We start from the raw sequence: 22,997 nt of genomic DNA, 5'->3' as shown, positions 1-22,997 counted from the left end.
CAGATTATGTAACAGGCAAAGTCAAAATATGTTCTTGTGTAGGTAAAACATACACAGTAATTAAGGACCTTTCAAGTCTATTCACATTTGTGATACAAGAAAACGATGCTATAATATACAAAAATAAATAAATACAGTAACTATTACAAAAAAATAAATAACTTGTTTTTATTAATTCAAAACCTTAACCTAAGTTAAAACAGAGTTTAAATATTAACATGTTCACGACAATTGTGATTTAATTGATTTAAAACATTTTGTATGTATTTTAAACTATACTGTATATGTAAAAAAACTATTAAAAATGTTTTTTTGCGTAAAAAGCATTAAAAATCATTTCAGAATGCTGTATTATAATTTTGATGTCTATTGGAAATACGGCTGGGTTAAACCCAACATACAGATCATACAAAGTGTGGGGCTCTAGAACCCCACATCGGCATGAACTTATTAATGAGCTTATATTACAGGCAGGTAATCTTGAACAGAGTTAAATCTGTTGCTTTTTATCCATTTCCATGGTAACTTTAAATTTACTGACTGGAACCTCCTCTTTCTGGCAACTTGTTAAATAGTTTTATTCTTAAAAATGTTATGAATAGTTTTTTGCCAGATGAATACTATTTTTTAGTTTGTGCATTTTAGCTTGTGTTCCCCCCAAAGAGTCACACTTTGTCTTAAATGGGAATGGAAAAATATAATACACAGTAATTAAAATTTCTGTAATTAAAAAAACCCAGTTTTTTTAGTGTACGTAACAAATAGATAACTTTGTAGATAAATAATTTACATGTTAATCCCAGCTCAATGTATTGTCTAAATTTACACCCAATAATTAATTAAACAAAATCATTACTACTTTCAATGGATTTTTGAAGAAAAATCGTTATGGTTCTGTTTTACTGGCATGACTGACTGCATCAAACCATTCTAAAGAAATGTTCATGGAACGCTCTTCTTTAACTTTCAGAATTCTTGTGTCAATATTGAAATTTAAAAGTGTAGTCATTATCTGCATAGAATGCAGTAGTATTACAAGGTAAATTAAAAGAAAAATCATTAACTCCACAATAAACAAGAAATGTTTAACAGTACCCTAGGAGACACCTGAGTTTTGCCATTGACAACCATTTGTTCCATGTTAGACAAATTAGATGTTATCAATTAATTGTTGTTCTTTATGTTTTATACCATTGCAGTTTTTCTAGCAATAATTCATGATTGATACAGCCAATAGATTTACTAAGATCTATTATTGTTGAAGATTTTGAAACAATTGTTTTTCAGAATTTTGTAAAATACTGTTGAATATTTTGTCTATTGCTTTTATTGTATCTGATTTCTTAAGAAACACAATTATTGCTCTTTGCGTATAAGATCATTCTGAGAAAAATAATCGTGTAGCTGATCTTTTAAACAACATTCAAAAATTTAGGAAATATCACTACTAAAGAAATATGGCAGTAACTAGCGGAATCTGCTTAGTTGTCCTTTTTGCACACTGGCACTGTTTTAATAAATTTCAATGCTTTAGGAAATGTCCTTTTAAACAACATCGAGCTGAAAAGATAATTTATTGCTTTTATATTGTGATATATCAATTCTTTTATAATATTATTCAACATAAAAGAGCTCTAAAGAAGCTTGTATTATAAGAATGAGTTGTTAAGAACTAACAACATAAACATGTTTTCAGGGGGAAGCGACCCAGGAACCTGCAGGTGGCAGTGGTGATGCTCCATCTTCTCCCCGGAAACGCTCTTCACGGAAAGACTGATAGGTTTAACTGCCTGCCACTCAATAGTCATGGCCTTACATTTCCCATGTAGTTTTTCATGTTTACTGGTGGGCAAATGTATATTTAACGAGCTTTACAGACATTTTTACTCGTACTCTTTTTATTTCATTCTTGTACATTTATTGGTTTTGTAAAAAAAGATAAACTAAGCATAAACCTAATCTTACTTCAAACTGTATCTGTAATATATAACACTAAAATTGTTTTTATCCAAACAATTTTAAAATGTGTATACTGTATCTTGTTGTAAAAATCTGTTGTCAAACAAACATGTTACTTGAAACATATGATTTCATTACTGGATTGAAATTTAGCAGACCATGAATCATTAGTACATGTATTTATAGTGTATTTATGATGTTAAAACTGTACATTTTGTTGATAACTATCAATTTTCATTCATGTGTTTCGAAAATTAAACATATTTTTAGTATTATTTGCTTTTATTGTATTGTTATCAATATATTTTTACTCACTTACTGTGGACTTTAAAAAGTGGTTGCAGGAAGCATATTTCTGGTTAGTTATTGACGTTATCAGTGACCATAATGAACTATAAATTTGATTTGAGACTGTTTTAAACAAACATAGTCTGTTGGTGAGAGTGTTCGTAGTCTTAGTCCTCTGAGGAACACATTTTTATACATTTAAGTTAGTTGAGACCAATATATATATTATATATTTATAGCTTATGTTAAAGTAATATATTATTAAATCTGGCTGTAAGCTGGTTACGTAAAGTTGATGTGTAGATTAGGTATTTCTCATGTTGTATTTTTAATGAATTAGTAGTAAATTTTTAGTTCACCTGGATCATATTTTGCTAAATTCCCGTAGTTGTGTCATAATACATTATGAATTTTCTAAAAATGAGTATATTTGGAACATTTAGTGTAAAAATCTCAAATTATTCAATTTGTTGAAATTCTTTTTATTATTTGGCTTTAATATAAAAGGACCGAACCTCAAAATTAAAGTCTAGTCAGATCATGGGCAGTTGTTTAGGTTAAGTTAGCAATATTGTAACCGTGTTTTCATATTTCATCAATAACTGCACGTGATTGTACATATGTTCCATTTTAATTCATTCAGTAACCAAAGTTTGTGTAGTATATTTCATGTTTGATGCAGTGAAATAGCATACTGTTACATTGTATAATATAAACTTGCTTTTTTTTTAGATTGTACAGTTTAAACCAAGATGAGGTTTTGGTTTTCATTGTTTTAATAAAGTTTTGTGTGAGTGTGAAAGTGAGTTCATTGCATCAAATTGTGAATTACCTGCCTTATTGCGTTAAGTGAAACTTGTGTTTGAAGTATTTATGTTATTTTCAGTTTGTAATAAACATTTATTATGAAAAGATTTATTTTCAATGTCCACTACCATTAAAATAATTGGTTTCAATTAAGTTGCACAAAAATCTATTATACACAGAGAGAGAAAAAAGAAAATTATTAATGAACATATGCAGTAAAATAGTCTTAATATCTGTAGACTTTTAAATAAGAAAAACTGTTAGAAGAAACTGTGACAGTTAAAAGCCGTTGTTTATCTATTACAGAATAACTCCACCATAACGTCTCTGAGATACAGGGTTTTCTTACTTGATGAAACAATTGCCTTTTTTTGTGCAAAAATATCCTATAGGAATTTGTAACATTTTTTCCACTCATACAGTCAATTTTTCTATATATTTTGATTACATACAATGTCTCTGAAAATCACTACTTTCAGCTATTTTAGTAGAGTACACTGGACACAATTGTGGTAGCGTGAAACCAGTAATACTACCTCTGTGCTGGCCCCACCAGCCACCTAGCAGATTGTTCTTATAAGTTATATATATATATATATATATATATATATATAAAAATACATAAACTAAAAAGTAATCCAGAATTATTGATTGTATGTTTGGTAACTGTCTAGCAGCAGAAGAATGTCAATGCACAAATATATACGTTAGAAAATATTGGAACTGCTAGCTAAATTTCATTTACAAAACTGCAATAGTTTGTTAATTTGATTTTTTATGTTTGGGTTTTCCATACACAAAGTATGATAAAATATATTTTAATGATCTGTAATTTCCGTACAACCACTTAGTTGTTGCAGAGATTTTCGTACATAAATACAGAAAATATGTATGGCTAACAATAGGACTGTGGTAAAGTATGATCATGAAAATAAAACTACGTCTGAATAAATGTCAACGTTTTTGGTGCTAATGGTAAGAGGAGATGGCATTGTGTAAAAATCAATATGTGCTTCAATAAACAGAATAAATAAAAGAAAACAAGCAACGTTTTTACTCAAGTTTTACTAGTCTAGAATGGCAAAACAATATTTGGTAGGATGATTTTTAAAACAATGACGTAGTACTGCATCACCTACACAAACACAAAAAAGAATCTATTTCTCTTTCTATTTCACTTAATTTAGTTGCACCTTTGCTTCTACTGTGAATACTTTTTTTATAACCATTACAATAAATATTTTCGTACTCGTATAGCCATACAGTAACATGCAGCCAATAAATCTTCACATTCAGATTTATTTATTGAACAATCATTGACACTAACGTAATTTTGGGTTACAAGTTGGCAGTAATAAAGAGTTTACTTTCCGTTAAAACTAAAATAATGGGAAAGGGGTGGTTGTTAATCCAAGTCATGCTATTGTTCAATTCTGTCGCAATTAAAATTGTGTTCTATTCTGGTTTGTCAATTATTGCTTTATTTTGTGTAAACAATGTTATAAACATATAAGAAACTTATAATACCAAATATTTTTAAAAGTTTTAAAATAAAAATTAAAAACTTATTTTAGAATAAATCAATTTTTTATAAAAGAACAACTTACTAGCTATAAAATCACTTTCTTAAGGGTTATGTAGTTTTATATATAGTTACAAAAATATATTTCACTCATATGCTTTTTTTCACTTATGAAATTTTTTGTGAAATTATTACTACACAAAAATTACTCCAGCAACTATACCTATACAGATATTTGTTTATTGTTAAGTTGTGTCATTTTGTATAGCTTAGCTTTAAAAAATATTTGTTTTACCATTCCAGTAAGGGGATTAAAATTACAAATTTAGTACAAAACTTCCAACAAATTTTATTTTATCTGATGAAAATTTCTTGTGATTATCATATACTATTTCTCACATTACAGCTATAATCTACAGTTACATGGTAAAAAGATGTGTAAACACATATTTTTTTTGGCAATGTATACATTTTTTGGCTTGTAAAGTCCTGATGACAGAGTGACCCATTTCCATCTTTTATTATTGCAACAAATGTAGAGTTAAATTAACATAGGTATAAATAAATGAAAGCAAATTATTATGTACTAAACTATCATAATTTGTTAATTTGATTATATTATCTACACTTTTTCATGGACAAAGTGATAAAAAATTTGCTTACTGCTGATCAGCTGTCATCCCTGAATAGATAATATGCTTCAATACTTTAAAAAAAGCATAGAATTTCAAATCAAATATTGTTCACAAAATTATGATATTTCTTTACTTTGGAAAGTTAGTCAGTTCTCTAAAGTCTTTCATTACGTTCTAGTAGTTTAATACTAGGATTTTCAGTATCATCAATACAAATTAGAGATACATTGGCAAATATATATTTAGTGACCAAACAACCATAATACAATACGAAAACAAAACAACAGAAAAGAAACATACAAGAAAATAAAAGAAAAAAAAAAATTGATAAGCATCTTTATTAAAAATTGTTATCTTTAAAGTTAAGGCCTATATTTAGACTTAAAAAATCAGTAGCTAAGTGTGCTGGGCCACTTTATTTTGAATTTACAACAACAAAAAACATTTTAGATTGTTACTGAACCTATAAAATCAAATGGACGTGTGATTGTTTGCTAAATTAAATTAAAAGTATATATATAGCCAAAAACAAAACCAAAAAATTCTGTTCAAATGTTTGAAAATGATTAGAATATTATCACCCAGAAAAATATGTAGTATAAAACGTGCCCCATTTATTAGTTTTATTTTGACATTATGAATGTTGAAATTCTAATTAGTGTCAATTATAAAATCAACTGATATAAATATAATACTATATTAAGAAATTAATACATCTGAAAACAACAAAATGAATACAGACACAATAATTTACCTGTTGTAACATACCTTTAGCTCAATTATATCACATCCACTAATTTGATTAGATTTAGTAATTTTTATATTTTGTTTTATTTTATTAAGAAATATAATTTTTAATTTCACTCAGTAGCATAAGTCTTAGCTTTTATTTCACGTTACAGTGTTTTAAGATTCTTTCTCCCTGTTGTTGGTGGAAGGGGTTTCATTTTTTCATATTGTTTCAATAGAAACACATAAAAAAAATTCAAGTACCCTTACTAAACCTATAATTGAATTTTAAAATAGGATTCAGAATAGGATAGTTTTATTTCTATTATAAGTGGAATGCATTAACATTAAACAAGGTATTTTGCAAAATCATCATATTTTTTATAAACTATCTGTCCAAAATACAAGACATAATTTGACCTCATGATGCTACTCATGATGATATACACTACTTGATATGCTAAAAGACAAGGAAAGACAAAGCTACAGGGTATAAGCTTTACTAAGAGGCGACTGACTATATTGAAATCACCGTACATTTTATCTCAAAAGAGTAATACTAAACTTTAAAACACTTATGTCCTTATTTTGCACGTAAAATTCTAGGAAATGTATCATATTAGTTACATCATTAATACTCACCCAAAAGCATTTTAGTTTGTTTCATTCAGTTAATTTTCTTGGAATATTTAAACGCGAAGTACAAAAAGTCGTGAAAAATTCTACTGAATAATTATAGCTGTCTGACACTGTCTCAGTGTTTAGCAAAGTGGTGCTGAAGTCAACATTCACATTGAGTCAACAGTTCCTCCATAGCTTTGTTGTCCAAGCTCTGCTGTGCTTTGAGATTGTGTCTAAAACATCGTAGTCCACTCAGTTGTGTACCTGACTGATTGATTAAGCTCTTTATTATGACAGACGAAGTTAGTTAAACCATTCAACATACAACCAATAGGCTAAGTTAGATATAAATGATTGAGATGAAACACAGTTAGCTAGAAAGTAGTTATAAAATAATAAATTACATGTTGCTTGAGGAAAACATGCTATTATAATAATATAAGTTAGGCACTATGCAAAAACTACATGCTGCACACAATGCAATTTATTTATTTATTTGTTTACATTCTGTTGTACATTATCATAGAGATAAGAACAAGGGTCATGGAAGTCTAGTATGGAATATTTTGTCAAGTTAATATAAATCTGTTTCACTGCTGACATTCATTGTTATTAGTCCACTCATAAAATTCTTTCAGTTGGTAAAACGGATGCTCCAGTAACCAGTTCTTCAGTCTTTCTAAGGTGTTCTGGGAGGGTGTTCCATAACTTTGCTCCTGCGTAGGTAGGTTTCTTCTCTGTCATAGTGAGTCGGTGTACTGGGAGTTGGTAGTTGGTGGCATGCCTAGTATTGTAATTGTGATATTGTGCACCGGTTCTTGCTGCTTCAGGTGACTTAATATGGAGAAAGGTGATAGTTTCCAAGATGTAGAGATTGACAACAGTGAGAATTCTTAGATCTTTAAATGGATGCCTGCAGGATTCCCTTTGCTGGAGGTTGTTAAGAATTCTGATTGCTCTCTTCTGATGGACTACGAGACGTTGCATGTTATTCGCTGAGGTGCCTCCCCAGGCAGCAATCCCATATCGAAGGTGACTTTCGTATAGGGCATGGTAAGCAGTCTTTGCTGTTGCTGTGTCACATGTACTTTTTATCCCGCGAATTACATATAATGCTGTGCTCAACTTTTTGCACAGAGAGTCTATGTGGTCTGTCCATGTAAGGCGGTCGTCAATTATTATGCCCAGGTACTTTGAAGTGTCTGTTAACTCCAGCTCTGGTAGTCTCCCTGCAATTTCCTTGTCTCTTCCTAGAACCAGCTGTTTAGTTTTATTTTCATTTACGACAAGGTCATTTCCATGACTATATTGGAAAGCCATATTCAGAGCAGTGTAAGCAGCTATTTCAAGTTGATCTGGTTCTTTTTTACCTAGTAGGAGCACTGTATCGTCTGTATACATCAGCGTTTGTCCGAGATTTTGCATGATATCTCAGACAGTAATGGAAGTAGGAATAAAATTATAATTACATTAGTTATCCTATAGATAGGATGAGATATTAGCATAGTTATTGTCTAAAAATTCTTTTATGCTACAGAAAGGTACCTACCTGATGTTACAATGAAAATATTCATGTGGATTACACTGTATTTATGCTCGGTTAACGTGATGGAACTTTTTTATAAGCTAGGCATTTCTGATATCAAAATGATGAAACACGACAACAACTAAGAACACGTTGTATTGCCAAGAATACGTTTTGAATATTGAAATTGTGACAAGTACTAAGTAGTATTGTTTAGATCTTCCTGAATTTCTTCTGACAGATGTGGACTACAGATTCCAAGAGTAAGCCTGTGACAGTGTCAGAACTCAGACCCTGCATCCTTTGAGTGCCAAGACTGCCAAGGACCGATGACATCAGTGCGGACTAGATCGACCTTTCGATTAATTATTATTCTGCTACTAAATGTTGACATATGACATTGTAATTAGTCTATAATTTTATACTCAATAAGTCAAATAAACCTAGATTTTATATATCTTGATTTAATTTTTTTACAGCTGGTGAAGCTATTTATATGAGAGAGAACTTTTATGCGAGTGCAGATTTTCAATATTTTGTATAAGGAAAATCATACTCATTATTACAGATACTTACTTTTTTAACTTGTTAAGTTATAAATGTTCCTACTTACATACGGAACAATGAAAAATGTTGTATAAAATGTATTAAGGTCAAAAAATCAAAATTTTTCTTTATGAACTTGTAAAACGTAAAAGAAATTATTAAATACAATTCTAATCTAAACATTTCAACAGGTTTTATCATACAAATAAATATTATAAGTTATATCCTACTTTCCCCCAACACAATATAAAAAAAATCATCCCATTGTGTTTATTTTTTTGCAGTGTTGTGAATTATTCTGTAGAACACTACACAAATACCAAACGTAGAACACTACACAAATACCAAACATTAAAAATCATAATTCAGTTATACAGATATCTATTTTTTTAACATTTGATCTTATGCACATAAACAATAAGAAAGACGCATATAAAAAAATTAAAATCGTAAAAACTACAGCTTTTATTCCAAAGTCTTAAAAAGTTAAAAAGTGTTATTTTTGTTTTGAATTTTTTTGGTCTATTATTTAAATAAATATTACAAGATATAACATACTTTCTCCCTGACATAACAAAAGAAATGTTATTTCATCATGTTTGTTTTTTAAAGTTATGAATTATTTGGTTGAATACTAAACAAACACAAAAAGAGTACTTGGCACTGAGAGAGGTAACCTGTCATAAATGCTTGACACTGATAGCGTCATCCTTTCAAAAGTGCTTTGCACTCAAAGGTTTGAGCAGAAAGTGTAATGTACCTAACTCAGTATTTTGTTCTATAATATTTGAATGTTGGAAATATGTTTTTGCAGAGTGTATGCAATGACACAAGTTGAATAAATGATTGCTAGTCTTAATATACAACTAACTGTGTCTTATTTCAAAACTCTTAAATGCCCAAATGAAAGGCAACATTATATCCAGTAAGAATGTAACAGTAGCAATGAGAATAAACTGTGAGTTTGCGTAAAAGTGTAGGAAGGTGCATTTTTACTGCGACAAGTATGACTTCGTGCAGAGTGAGGTTAAGTGGTGTATAGTGTAGGAAGACGGACTTTTACGACAATTAATTTTGGTGTATGACCGTTCCAAGTTCATTATTTCTCGACTCTTTGTTTGGCGGATACAAAATGGCAGGTATTATGGGCAACATCAGTGTTTTTGACAGTGCAGAAAATCATGGTTTTCATAATATTGAACGCTTTGATGTTTTCTTGTAATTGGAACAACAAAGGCAGAGAAAAAAAGTCTGGACTTTATTGACAGCGATTGGTGTAAAAACTTACAATCTATTGGAAGACATGTGTACATTGACAAGCCTAGTAGTAAATCATAGGGTGATTTAATTAAGTTATATGAATGACTGACTAATTATCAATGTCAACCGGGAAAATATCAACTTTGTCAGGACCCCTTCTTAACTCCAAACTATATCTAATAATAGTCAACGCTCACACTAAATGGTGAGAAGTAGGGCAATTTGCATCAACCTCAGCTAAACAAACAATATCTAAATTAAGACCTTTATTTGCATGTTTCGGAATTCTTGAACAAATTGTGTCGAATAATGGTCTACCCTTTTTTTCCTATGAGTTTAGTGCTTTCTTGAAAGCAAATGGTATTCACCATGCGCTTACTCAACCGTATATTTCAGCCAGCAATGGCCAAACGGGATATTCAAAGTTAAAAACGACTAAAACATACCTTAGGTTCTAAAGACAATGTAGAACTAGTGTTAAATCAATTTTTGTTAGCCTACAGAAATGTTATCCACAGTACAACACAAGTGTCACTGGCTAAACTTATGTTTGGTTGACAGTTGTGAAGCAAAACAGTTGGTTGACTCTCTGCTAAAACAGTACTTAAAAATCAGAATAAACAAGTAACTTATGCAGGAGGGAGTAGTACAAACTGATTAGGACAAACCGTACGTGTGCGAGACTTTAGACATAAAAATAAATGGATTGAAGGAACAGTATTAAAAATCTTAAGTTCTGTTTCTTATTTAGTAAAACGTTGGTCTAGTTATCAAAGGTCGTAACTCCAAAAAAATTGAAAATCAACTTTTTGGTGTTACTTTATTCCTTCCTTCGGTCTCTACACATGTAGAAAACGTTGTAACTCCAAAAAATGTTTAAAGCCCTCAAAATCACCATTATCAAAAGTCGTATCAGAAACACCCTAAAATATAAATTAATGTTCAAAAGTTGTAACTCCATTGGGACCATTTGAAAACACAAGGTGGTGGCTGTGAGTATATGGCGGTAATAGCAGTGAGTTCTGCCTAGGTTTTCTTCATTTACTGGGTTTACACTGTGAAGAAACTAATGATTGTAGTTTTATATACTAGGTAAGTATATAATGTAATATGTATTTTTAAATTATTGTATTTAACGTAATTAATTACGTGTAATTTGAATGAAAAATATTGTTTTGTTACGTCTTTTTCTCTTTATCAAATTCTCTTGAAGCAAATTATCAAATGCCGTAACTCCTGTTTTACATTGTTAAAATCATTGCACACTTAGCAGCTGTGTAGGAAACTACCATTTTGCCTTTTTTTCTAGGTTTAGTCAAAGTTGTACTGACACCAGCTGTTATTGTTTATGTTTATAATGTCTTGTTGTCATAACCTCACAAATGTATTTAACTTCTATTACTGAAAGGGATTGTTTTGTTACAGACTGTCATAAACATGGCTAGAAGGAGGACTGATAAAATTATGGAACTGTTAAAAAACCAGACCAAATCAATGATACTGAGACCGAAGATAAAAAAATGAGGTTAAAACAAAAACACCTCATACAAATATCCTGAGATGGCTTGTGATGAAAATGTAAATAGTGTTAATAAACCTAGGATAAGTGATGACTTATTAAGTAGTGCAGTTGCTGCAAGTGAAATGTTAATTAACAGTGACACTGAAGCAGTTTATAGTCTAAATAAAAATAACGAAATAACTGCTGTGTCCAATTTCTATGATGTAGGTTTCAACTGTGTGAATGTTGAAGTTCTGACTAGTCCTATTGTTGCTGAATCGAGTATTGTGAATGACGTTTTGGTAAGTACTACCAGTACACTTAACTTAATTGAACTGAACACTTCAACAGAAAAAACTTCTTCTGGAGTTCTTTACGAAGGTGATAATTTTAATAAAAACATCCAGTTTGATGTAAGTGGAAGTATTGATATTGATAACATAATATTATTATATGAAAATGTTGTGGAAGAAGTAATAGGCTTAGATGACCTATGCTTACAAAATGTGACCATTTAAATTAGGCCTAATAGTGAAATATTTCAAAATAATTCAGTCCTAATTGATGAAATACTGGAAGTTCTGGCGTGACGGAGTGGGCCTAAATCAACCTCAGGGTATAATGGAAACAGCCATAGTTGAAGTAATTACTCAGCCTAATAATGAAGAAAAGTTGCTAAAGACAGAAAACGGAAAAAAACTTCATTAAGTATGTGAAGAGGAGTGGACTGTTAATATAAATAAAAGTAACAGAGAAAAAGGAAAAAAATATATGGGAAAGAAAAATATAGACGGGAAATGGCAGTACATAATAAATTCCAAAGGAAGGAAAGTTTGTCAAAGAAAGATGTAAGTGTAATAGAGGAGAAAAGTCTGTATTGAAATGTGCATTGATAACTGAAGAGGACAGGAAGAAAGTATTTCATAATTTTTGGAAGATGACGTGGGAGGAGAAAAAAATGTTTGTTAGCACCTTAACGATGAGCAAGCCATCTGCAAGAGCAAGAGATCGAAAAGGAGATGAAACCAGTCGTAGGCACACGACTTTTTTTATTATTTGCTCATAAATGATTCAAAACTGAGGGTATGTAAGACAATGTTTTTGAATACTATTGATATTGGGGAAAGATCATACAGAAACTGGAAAAAAATCTTGTCCAAGTGAAGGAGAGCAAAATTTGGGCAAGGATGGTGAACGGGATCGTGATGATAATTTTAGAACCAAGACCTAAAAGGAAATTAACAGCTAACATTGAGGCTAATGTTGCTTTAACCCTTTGGCTGCCATGCTATATTTGTATTTTATGTATAAAGTCTGCCAGGCAGTTTAAGTTACCCGTATCTGAAGACTGCCAAGCCAAACTACCATATGCCTACCTGTACTGCCAGGCTTAAAATGAGCATTTCGCATAGGTAAACCAAAAACGATAATAACTTTCTTTTTTAACTAGCTAGGATCATGATTTTTGTTTTGTTTTGAACGTAATGAAATTTACTATAACTTATATAACTTTTAAAACCACTTCAAATTAATTAAACTATTTAAATAAATAAATAAATTAATTAAATTTAAAAATGTTCAAAAAAGTTTTTTTTTGTATTGCAAAACACCTTATAAATACTATAATGGGAGAAAATAAATGTTTGTTTTATGTTTACAATGTCATTGAGAGTCAATGTTCAAAAAATTACAAAAAAATATTGGAAAATAAAGTTATAATGATTATAACACTGAATCACCGCGGCAACGCAAATTTTTTCATATTTTCATAATTTTATGAATGTGGTTCCAAATACTTGCTTGAATTGGTAAACATTACTAGTCTTACACTAAATTCTATTTTTGATATTGTTATTGGAAGAAAATTAAACTAATAAATAGGTTTTATAGTTACAAAGAGCCTTTAAAGTTAGAAAATAAATTATAATATTATACTTACAAATGAAGTTGGATACAGAAGATTGAAGAGAAACAATGGCAATAAAAATTGGGTACTTTGGGATTATACCGACCGCATCAGTATGAAGAACACAAAAATATAAATTTATAGAAACAAACCTGATAGAACGAAAAAAACAACTCTTTAATTACAAAATTACAAACTTACAACGATTATCAATGGGGTCAGATTCCGTTATATGCCCCCAAAGCTTAAACCTTTTTCAATTAACTTAGAACGTTGTAAAACGATGTAGTTGAGTAACAGAACTAACATTCCATCAATCAACAAGCATTTCCAGGTATTGTGATCGATATTTTTGTCGCTGTTATCTTATCTTTTTCGAGAATCCCGATTACGGCAGGCCGCGCGGCGGGACTCTGCAATCACGTTATCTACTAGACCGCTCGACTTTGACCTCTGTCTGAGGTTGGGGAGGGGTTTGCGATAAGACAATTCCTGTTTTATATTGAAGAAATATTGTTCTACGCTAATCTAGTAATCAGTAGAGGCAAAATGTCAAATAACGATTCATGTCTGGGTGTACCAACAGCCACACAATTACGTCGTTCTTCTACATGGCGTACTATATAAAGTAAGATTTTCGTAATAACTGATATTTTATGAAATAAAAACACTCTTTAGCTATTATTTTTATGTTATAAGAATTACATTGGTGGTTAAATAGCTGCGCTATAAGCAAAAAGGAAGAGGCCGATAAAATCGGCCGCTGGCAGTTTTCAAATAGTTTTACTCGGCCGAAAATATCGGCCGCTGGCAGCCAAAGGGTTAAATGAATTTTTTGATCAATTACCTAAAATTAAGTCACATTATTGTAGGAAGTCTACTAGTAAGCTTTATTTAGAGCCTAACTGGACTAGTAAGCAAGATCTGTATAGGGAATATTGTAGATGGAGTGAAGAGTGCAATAAAAAATCATTGTCTTATTTTGTATTTTCCAATAAATTTCTGGACAAGAACTTGAGCTTATTCTGCCCAAAGAAAGATGAGTGTGAAACCTGTGCTGGCTATAACGTTGGCCAGATTTCAAATGAAGTTTACGACGTTCATCTTAAAAAGAAAGATGAAGCCCGAGCAGAGAAAGAATCTGACAAAAACACAAGAGACTACGTATACACGATGGACTTGCAGAGTGTGTTATTGTGTCCCAAGTCGAATGTTTCAAGTCTATACTATAAAACTAAACTTGCTGTGCATAACTTAACTTTTTTTAACCTCAAGGATAAAGACGTTACATGTTATGTTTGGAATGAGTCAGAAGGAGGTGTCTCTTCCAATGAATTTGCCTCAATTATCTATGATTTTGTCAATAATCAGTGTCCTTTGCAAAGTGATGACCAAGTACTCACATTGTTTAGTGATGGCTGTTGCTACCAAAACCGCATTGCGGTTTTATCAAATACACCTCTCAATCTTGCAAAAGTTCACAAAATAACTATAGAACAAAAATATTTAACAAAAGGGCACACTCAAATGGAGGCCGATTCGGTTCATTCACAAATCGAAAGGCAAGTTAAAAACAGAGTCTTCAATGTGCCAGCGGACTATTGCGATGCTATGAAAAAAGCTCGTACACATCCTAAACCTTATAATGTTAAGTATATAGATTACACATTTTTTTAAAACTGTGAAAATGCTTTAAAAGAGATCAAATCTATTAGACCAGGGAAAAAAGTAGGGGATCCTTGTGTTGTTGACCTTGTTGCTCTGCAGTACAAGCCAAATGAACTGAATTTCAAGTTGCGTTTTACTGATCATTGGCGCCCTCTGCCTGTCAGGGCCAATATTTCCTCAATAATACCTTTGAATATGGACTTACCTAATTTGTTTGGTGAAAGACTAAAAATAAACACCTAAACATACATAAACAAAAACAATAAACATTCTAAATATCAAGACCTGCAAGAGCTCAAGAAGACTCTACCTAAAGACTGTCATTCATTCTATGACAATCTGCCTCATTAAAAATATTTTATTTTTATTAGAGTGGCAAAACTTTATTACCTTACAGTGCTACATTATTTTATTTAGTGTAATGTGTTAATAAAATACACAATATTATTTTCCATGGTAACTTGTATTGTTTTAATATTCAAGCCTGATTACCTAAAGAAAAAGTTGTAACTCCGTGCTCAAATTGAGTTTTGAGTTAGAATATTTACGACATATTAAAAAAAATTACCAAAAACAGTGTATTTCTTTAATAACAATTAAAAACAACGTTTTTATACAAGATGGAGCTACTTTATTGGTTAATTAGCAGAGTACTCTCCCTCAAATCAGTTATTTGTACCTCCTGTAAAATTATGTTTTTTGGAGTTACGACCTTTGAAAAATAGGCCGACGAAAAGTAGTTTGTGAAATAGTGTGGAAACGCCGTAATGATAAATTAATTGGCATTCAAACTGGAACTGAAAGTATTAAGAATTAAAGGTATGTAAACCCCTAAGATTTATTGTTGTCTCAGACTGTAACAGTTAGTAAGTGATCACCTGGTCAGAGGGGGACACCAGTGAACGGCACCTCCCCTCCTCGACCCTGAGACCCACTGGGCCAACTCCAAGTATAGAGCGTCCCTCTTACGACGCTCATTCCACCCCTGTATGCTCAACGTCATTTGCGACGTCACCGCCAGCTGACCGAACAATAATACAGAGCCGCTACCCAAGTAAGTTTAGATCAACTATACTAGTGAAAACTATTTTTCTGAGTAGAGTGTTTAATTTTTTTATTTCAAAATGTTTATCATATGAATTTGGTTAATTTAAATTCATATGTCATTGTATAACTTACTAGCAGTTTCCCGCGGCTTCGCACGCAATTTCCCGTTGAAAACAGTACACTATATTCACTTATTCTTTTTCTATCACATTCTAAACATTGCTGAGATAATTGACAGTCGTTCCTTCGTGAGCCTCTTGGGCGCATTATGAAGGTATGTATCATATTCCTGCCTCTAAGTTATTCAGAACAGTTACTGTATACGGATGAATCTCGATAAACTAATTAGGTTATACAGAATCACATTCGGTCTGTTAAAATTAATTTTCTGTCTAAGATATTTCCAGTATTATTTTAGGGGTGTGCCTTCAAGAAAATGTATCAAAGAAATCAAGTTTCGATCATAAAGTGTTTTCTTTCGGCTCTTTTCATTTACCTTCGATGTAACCAAATTCGATTACCTTATGTGCAAACATTCACGGATTTGTATAATGAGGTTGTTTTCATAATAGCGTTTAATAGTATTTTCTTTGAATTAAATAGTTTATTGATCATTGATGCAATCTGAATTTAAAAACAGTACTAATCAAACACTTTACAATAAAAATGTTTTAAATTTTAAATGTAAACAAATGTTTCTGCCTCTTTGATGAACTTCAGCTGAAAGTATTATCAGCTGTAAGTATCAGTTCGCTTTGTATTACGAGTCGTAGCGCAGTATGTCGGATCCAATATAAAACACACCAACATCAACAACAATTATTTATAATTAAAAAATTAATGAAATAAACTATTAAAATTGGACCAAATACCTCTCTAAAAGTATGCCTATGTTACTTCCAGGAACGTGTAGAATCACTGTACAAAATTTCACGATGTTTCGTGCATTGGTTCCAGAGTTATAACGGAACATACAAACAAACATTCGCATTTATATATATATATATAGATTATGTAAAGCTTGCTTTTATTCTGTGTACTCTGTTCTAACAATATAGTCCATGTTTTGTGTTATTACTATATTGTTGTATTGTATTTTCTGATAGGATGCAAGTAAGATTTTAAAGGGGGAGGATATGTAATATATCTAACTTTAGTATTTTGTTCTATAACATTTGAATGTTGGCAATATGTTTCTGCAGTGTGTATGCCATTATACGAGTCGAATAAATGATTGCCAGTCTTAATATACAACTAAAACTGTCTTATTTCAAAACCCCGTAATGCCTAAGTGAAAGACAACATTATATCCAGTAAGGATAACAGAAGGTGAAATGGAGTAAAACTCAACATAAGTCTCAACATAAGTATTCCACATTGTCTCAACATCCCCGTCATGTCAAGAGTTTGGAGAATAGCTCACTTGCTCCATAATTTGGAACCTTAACTTGACCAGAATCTAGGTTCTAAAATGTAAGTATTCACAAGCAGGGGTGCCCATCCCCCCCAAAAGCTATGGCGCATTCCCCCCCCAAAATTTACCATTCATGGGGGTGTATAAATATTGTCAAATTTTTTTTAGTAAAATGTATAAACAACACATATGCCATACAAAATAATAAATCAATGTACAGTACTATAATTAAAAGTCAAAATGGCTAGAGGTGTTTCAAAAAGGTAACTAACTTGATGAACTTAACCCTTGATTACCCTTGGTGGCCTTTGTAAAGTTTTTTCCTGTTCTCACTTGAAATGCCAAATTTGTCTATGATCTCACTGTTTGGAATTGATTGTAAAATATCCTTTTCGGATGCCAAAACCAACATATCAAACAACCAGGTATCACCCATACTGCTTCTCAATCTATTTTTAACGATTTTAAGTTTGCTCATTGCTCTTTCAGCTGAGCAACTTGTTGCTGGCAGGGTGAGAATTATCTGATACAATGATGTCAAATATGGAAACCCAGATATGTTCAATAAACAGCGATAGGGTCTTATAAAGCCCTTCTTGATCCATTGATCAAGATATCGTTGCTTTGCAATTGTACTTGTACAATCCAATGTTTCATCGGAAGAATCTTGGGTTTCAACTTCAACTTCTTCATTGGTTAGTCTTGCATTTTTGTATTTATCATCTTTTGAAGAAAGGACATCTGACAGGTCAATATTTTGATAGCTGCCTTTGTATAACTGGCTGAAAACATGAAACTCGTTACAGTTTCTCGGTATCCAATCCATAGTAACCACACAGGTCACTGACAATGTCTGGGTTTAGGATGTCGTCCCCAGTGTTTAGCAGCTTTTCGTGAGAAAAATGAGTCATTTGCTGCACAAAATTTAATGAACTTTCAGGAAAACGATAATGTAGTTGTGTGATCACGGAATCAAGCACTTTAAAGAATACTTCTGTCCTCAGTTTTGCCATAGGATCTAATATTATTTCATCAATGGCAAGTTCGTCCATGAATACTTTTCTCTTTCGGATTCATTTGTTTGAAGTTTTCTGGAGGTTGTGTTCTTGAGCAAAATGATTAATACTGCACACCATTTTGTCCCATCGCTCGTCGGTTCTCATAGATTGGAGTTTAGAAATAGTTTCAGACACCACTGTCGGAATCATTCCATAGTCAATAATTTTAGACTGTAAACAAACAGTCACTGGTGACAGAATTTTGAATAGTTCGGCAGCAATGATCATAACTGCAGCAGATTCATAATCAAATAGTGCTTTCAGAAGTCCGTTTGCTGATGTTCTTGAGTCCGTTTCAGATTGAGCGTTATCAGATATGTCTTCCAGGGTTTCTCTTAGGACATCATAGCAAGTTATAACGGTTTTTACGGCATCGTTTTTGCTTGACCACCTTTGTCGTATTGACTCTTTTCAAACGCTTTTTTCTAGCCTGACATGGACCTTTTTCTAACTTCTCTACGAAAATATGATGTCTTTTATGTCCATACATGAAATTGTACAGTTCTTGCAGAGTTGATAACATTTCCCTTATTTGTGGGCACAATTCCATTGATTTTTCGACAACTAAGGCAAATCTATGCGAACAACACCAAATGTAGAATGCTTTAGGGCATTCCTTGAGGACAAATGATTTGACCCCACTAAATGGACCACGCATGTTTCCCGCACCATCCATGCTCTGCCCAATCATACCATTCTTATCAAATCCAATTTCCTGGAGAGTTTTTAATAGCTCAATTGATAAGTTTTTGCCAGTTGTGTCTCTGCTAGTAAAAACGTTAACAAGCCGCTCTTCTGGCTTCACATTCTCTTTGATTTCTCCGAATGTATCTCTGTGATCGACATATCGAATTAGCACTGTTGTGCATTCCTTCTTGCTAACATCTTGTGTGGAGTCAAGAATTATAGAATACGTATTAGTTTCATTAACATGATCCACAATTCTTGAAACAACAATTCTATTCATGAGATTTATTAAATCATAAATGTTTCTGTAACTCAGAAAATTAGAACCAAGTTTAGTTTTATTTTCTTTTGACTTATCAAGCTTCTCCAAATAAACTCTTGCGTCTGGGTTATACTTAGCAAGCAATTGAAATAAATTTACTAGTTTTCCGTTAAGAGACTCTTTATTTCGAAAAGCCAACATCTCCTCGGTCAGATACCGACAGCAGTCTATAACGACCGATAGAACCTCACGGTGATGACTGACTAATTTATCATTTAGCTCAGTCAAATCAGTATCAACTCTTTTTTTGGATATCCATTGCAATCTACCAACTTGAGAAGAAATATGGATTTTTGATTTTTCATGAAGTTCAATATCTCGATCTCCTCTATAATCCGTCCAACCCCTACAACCTGTGGTACCCCAAATTGTTCTTTCTGATGGCAAAGCAAATATCAAACAATGCAAACAAAATACAGCATCATAATGTCTACTGTAAACAAGCCACTTCCTATCTTTGGTTGTTCCATTAGGTAAAAGACTTTTTTTAACTTTTGGGTTGAATTTTCTACCGGATGAGGAAGGAAAATCTATTATACTTAGGTCTTGCGATTCCAGCTTTAGTGCTTCGTTAATTAGTTCAGCAGAGAGTCTTTTGTTTGCATAAATTGCTGGATCTGTAGGATCGATGTAGAGAATTGAAGTTCGGTCAAAGTAATAGGTTCAGATATCTTCTCTGTGGGTATGTTGTCCTCTATATTTTCTAAAACCGTCTTCTTCTTCTGCTGTTGTCATTGGCATGCTAGTTTCCATGGAGGACGTTGGAAGTTCAATTTCTTTATCGTGAACAAGTATTAGAGGCGTATATTTAGATCCATCTCCTCTTTGGTGACACTGCAGCTCAACTTCTTCGTCGTTGCGGTCTTAGACAGCTGATGTTCCAGAATGTGGATTTTCTTCTAGCCCAGGCACCACCAATCTAAATATAGAGAAATGCCTTCACTGTAAACTTTTATATCAATAATCTGCTAGTCAAAATTTAGTAAAATCTATAAACCCTTTTTTCAAGTACAGATTAATTAGAACTATTTTTGAGTTTATTATCAATAATATGCCACATTATGCTACACTGGACAGGAGATAAACGAACACACATAAAGCCATATATTTTTAGAGAAACCTCTTTTGTCTCAGGGCACCTCAAAATGGTAACATCATACTAAAGTGGTAAAATATATTATGACAAAATGTTTTTTTTTTAAAGATAGCAACTCCTTTCTACATACAAAGAGTGTTAATAGGGTTGAAGGGACAAAGCAAAAGCTGTAAGCTGTAACAATAGCAAGTAAAACGATCTTGATATTTTAATTACAAAAACTCTATAGACCAATAGGCTTATACATTATTAAACTGAATTGTATTTGAATTTTTATTTCATTAGATGCTTTTGCTTATAACGTATTGGACCAATACTACTTTAATATTTGGCTGATAGTATGTTTGTAAATGAAAAATGCTAATATTTACATATATTTAGCCTGTCACCATTCCAGGCAGGCCTCATCTTTTCAATACAGTATAATATTTACTTGCATTTTGAAGTTTTTTATCATTTGTTAGTCTTCTTTTATAAGCTTTGTACTTTTCTATGGCCTTCAATGCCTTAATTAATTGTTACTTAGAAAGGTTTTAATGTTTTGAAAGCTTTAGGAGTGAGTCATTAATAGAGCATAGCTTATATTGTGTTTACTCCCTGCTTATAAAATTGAACAAACTAAGATATGGACATTTTGTTACTGTAATATTGCGGTACCTTTCAATAGCCGATGATTGCGCAGAAGTTGATGGTTGAGGTTCGTCGTCCATAGTTATAACTGAGCAGGTCTAGCAAGAGCCGTGACCGGCGCGAGAGGGGAAGTGGAGTAGGGCATAGAGGGACGAGAGGGAGGGAAGCACTGAGCCGCCTGCCTGGCCTCGCCGAGCGGCGCCGACGTGCTCACAAGCAACCACTATTCACAGATACGACATTCTAACCGCCGTCATAACTACTTATACATTAATATTAATATTAGTAATTACATCATCTATGGCTTTAAACTATATATGACGAAATAATATTATCTAGCCTATATAAAATCCTAGAACTATTTAAATAAAATAAAAAACTTACAGTTATTTAAATCAGGGGTTCTATTCCACTCAAGTCCACGTCATCCATTTCATCATCACTTTCTGGATGGCTGTCATCATTGTCATCTTCTGTGTCGGAATCTTCTCCCAAATTAATTATTATTTGTTCACTAATTTCGTTAATTTCCGGTTTTAATGCCAAGTAATCCAATTCCACTTTTTTACATGGTTCACACGAGAACTCCACTGTTCTCGTGTTATCTGGCTACATATCTCTACTACCAGTTGTTGAACTTCAGCTAATTTAAACGAAACGTTTCGTTTGGCTACACTTTCCTTAAGTAAACTCCATACCATTTAAATAGGATTTAAATCTGGGTGGTATGGTGGTAACCTTAAAACAGAATGGCCGGCTTCTGCCAGAATAGAATCTACTTTAAACATTTTGTACTTTGGTTTATTTTCTTTAATAACTGAGTACAATTCTGGTTTTAACATATCTTTAGAAAAGTGTATGTTTCGTTCTGATAGCCACTGTATCATGTCTGCCTTTAAAGTTGACGACGTGGGAGCTGGGTTCAACTGCACATTGTGGTAGGGTGCATTATCAATAACAATAACAGAGTTTTGGGGTATGTTAGGAATTAATTGTGTTCGTATCCATTTTTCATAGTTGCTGAAATTCATGACACCATGATAATCCCCTGTTTTTTTCCCAGAAATGAACGTCAATAGTGCATTATTTACAAAGCCATCTTCGTTACCGGCATGAACTATTATTATTCTCTCGCCCTTACTAATAGGGATTTTTAAACCTGCCTCGCTTCCATCACTCCAACTCAAGGGTTTTGTGTGTGTAGAATGAACGTAGGTCTCGTCCATATAGATTACTGGCCTACCTTCCGATCGATAATTCTGGATATTTCTTAAATATTTTAAACGTAGTTCCCTTAGCCTATATCACTTTTTTCAACCAATACTTTCCTGTTATTAACTGATTTCCTCCAGCGAAAGTTTAGCTTGTGTAAAACCTTACCTAATGACCATTTACTCCCTGTAAAATTAATTTTTTCTCTGAGAGCTGGTAATAGAGTTTTTACTGTTGGTCGTTCGCCATTGATTTTGTGGAACTCATTTACAGTTCGCCTGACAACGCACAAATCAAACTCATCTAACTCCGTTTTGTTCTTTACTCTATGTCGTTTTTTATTTGGCGTATAAAACTGGGTTTCAGTCTGAACAACTGTTCTGCTTTCTGCAATAATTCTCTTTACAGACGTCAGTGATACACCCGTGGCTTCCGCTACACGACATTGAATTTTTTTAAATGTATTGTAGCTCCAGTTTCAGCTTCACGTTTCATAAATTTGTACACATTTGCAATGATTTCTCGACTTTGGCTATGCAATACTTTTCGTCCACCAATTAGTTT

General features: G+C 32.4%; 1 protein-coding gene across 1 annotated transcript in view; it reads left to right on the top strand.

Annotated features, from left to right (window-relative positions):
* Nucleotides 1-3,159, top strand: part of LOC124358330 (calnexin-like) — a 63,170-nt gene extending 60,011 nt beyond the window's left edge. Inside the window, exon 11 of the mRNA XM_046810631.1 lies at nt 1,697-3,159. Within this exon, the coding sequence (XP_046666587.1) occupies nt 1,697-1,777 (81 nt within the window). The 3' untranslated portion in view covers nt 1,778-3,159. The remainder of the gene's footprint in view (nt 1-1,696) is intronic.
* Nucleotides 3,160-22,997: the final 19,838 nt, after the last annotated feature.

This window comes from Homalodisca vitripennis, chromosome 3 (genome assembly GCF_021130785.1).
Source record: "Homalodisca vitripennis isolate AUS2020 chromosome 3, UT_GWSS_2.1, whole genome shotgun sequence".
Lineage (NCBI taxonomy): Eukaryota > Metazoa > Arthropoda > Insecta > Hemiptera > Cicadellidae > Homalodisca > Homalodisca vitripennis.
This window is presented reverse-complemented; position numbering and strand designations above follow the sequence as displayed.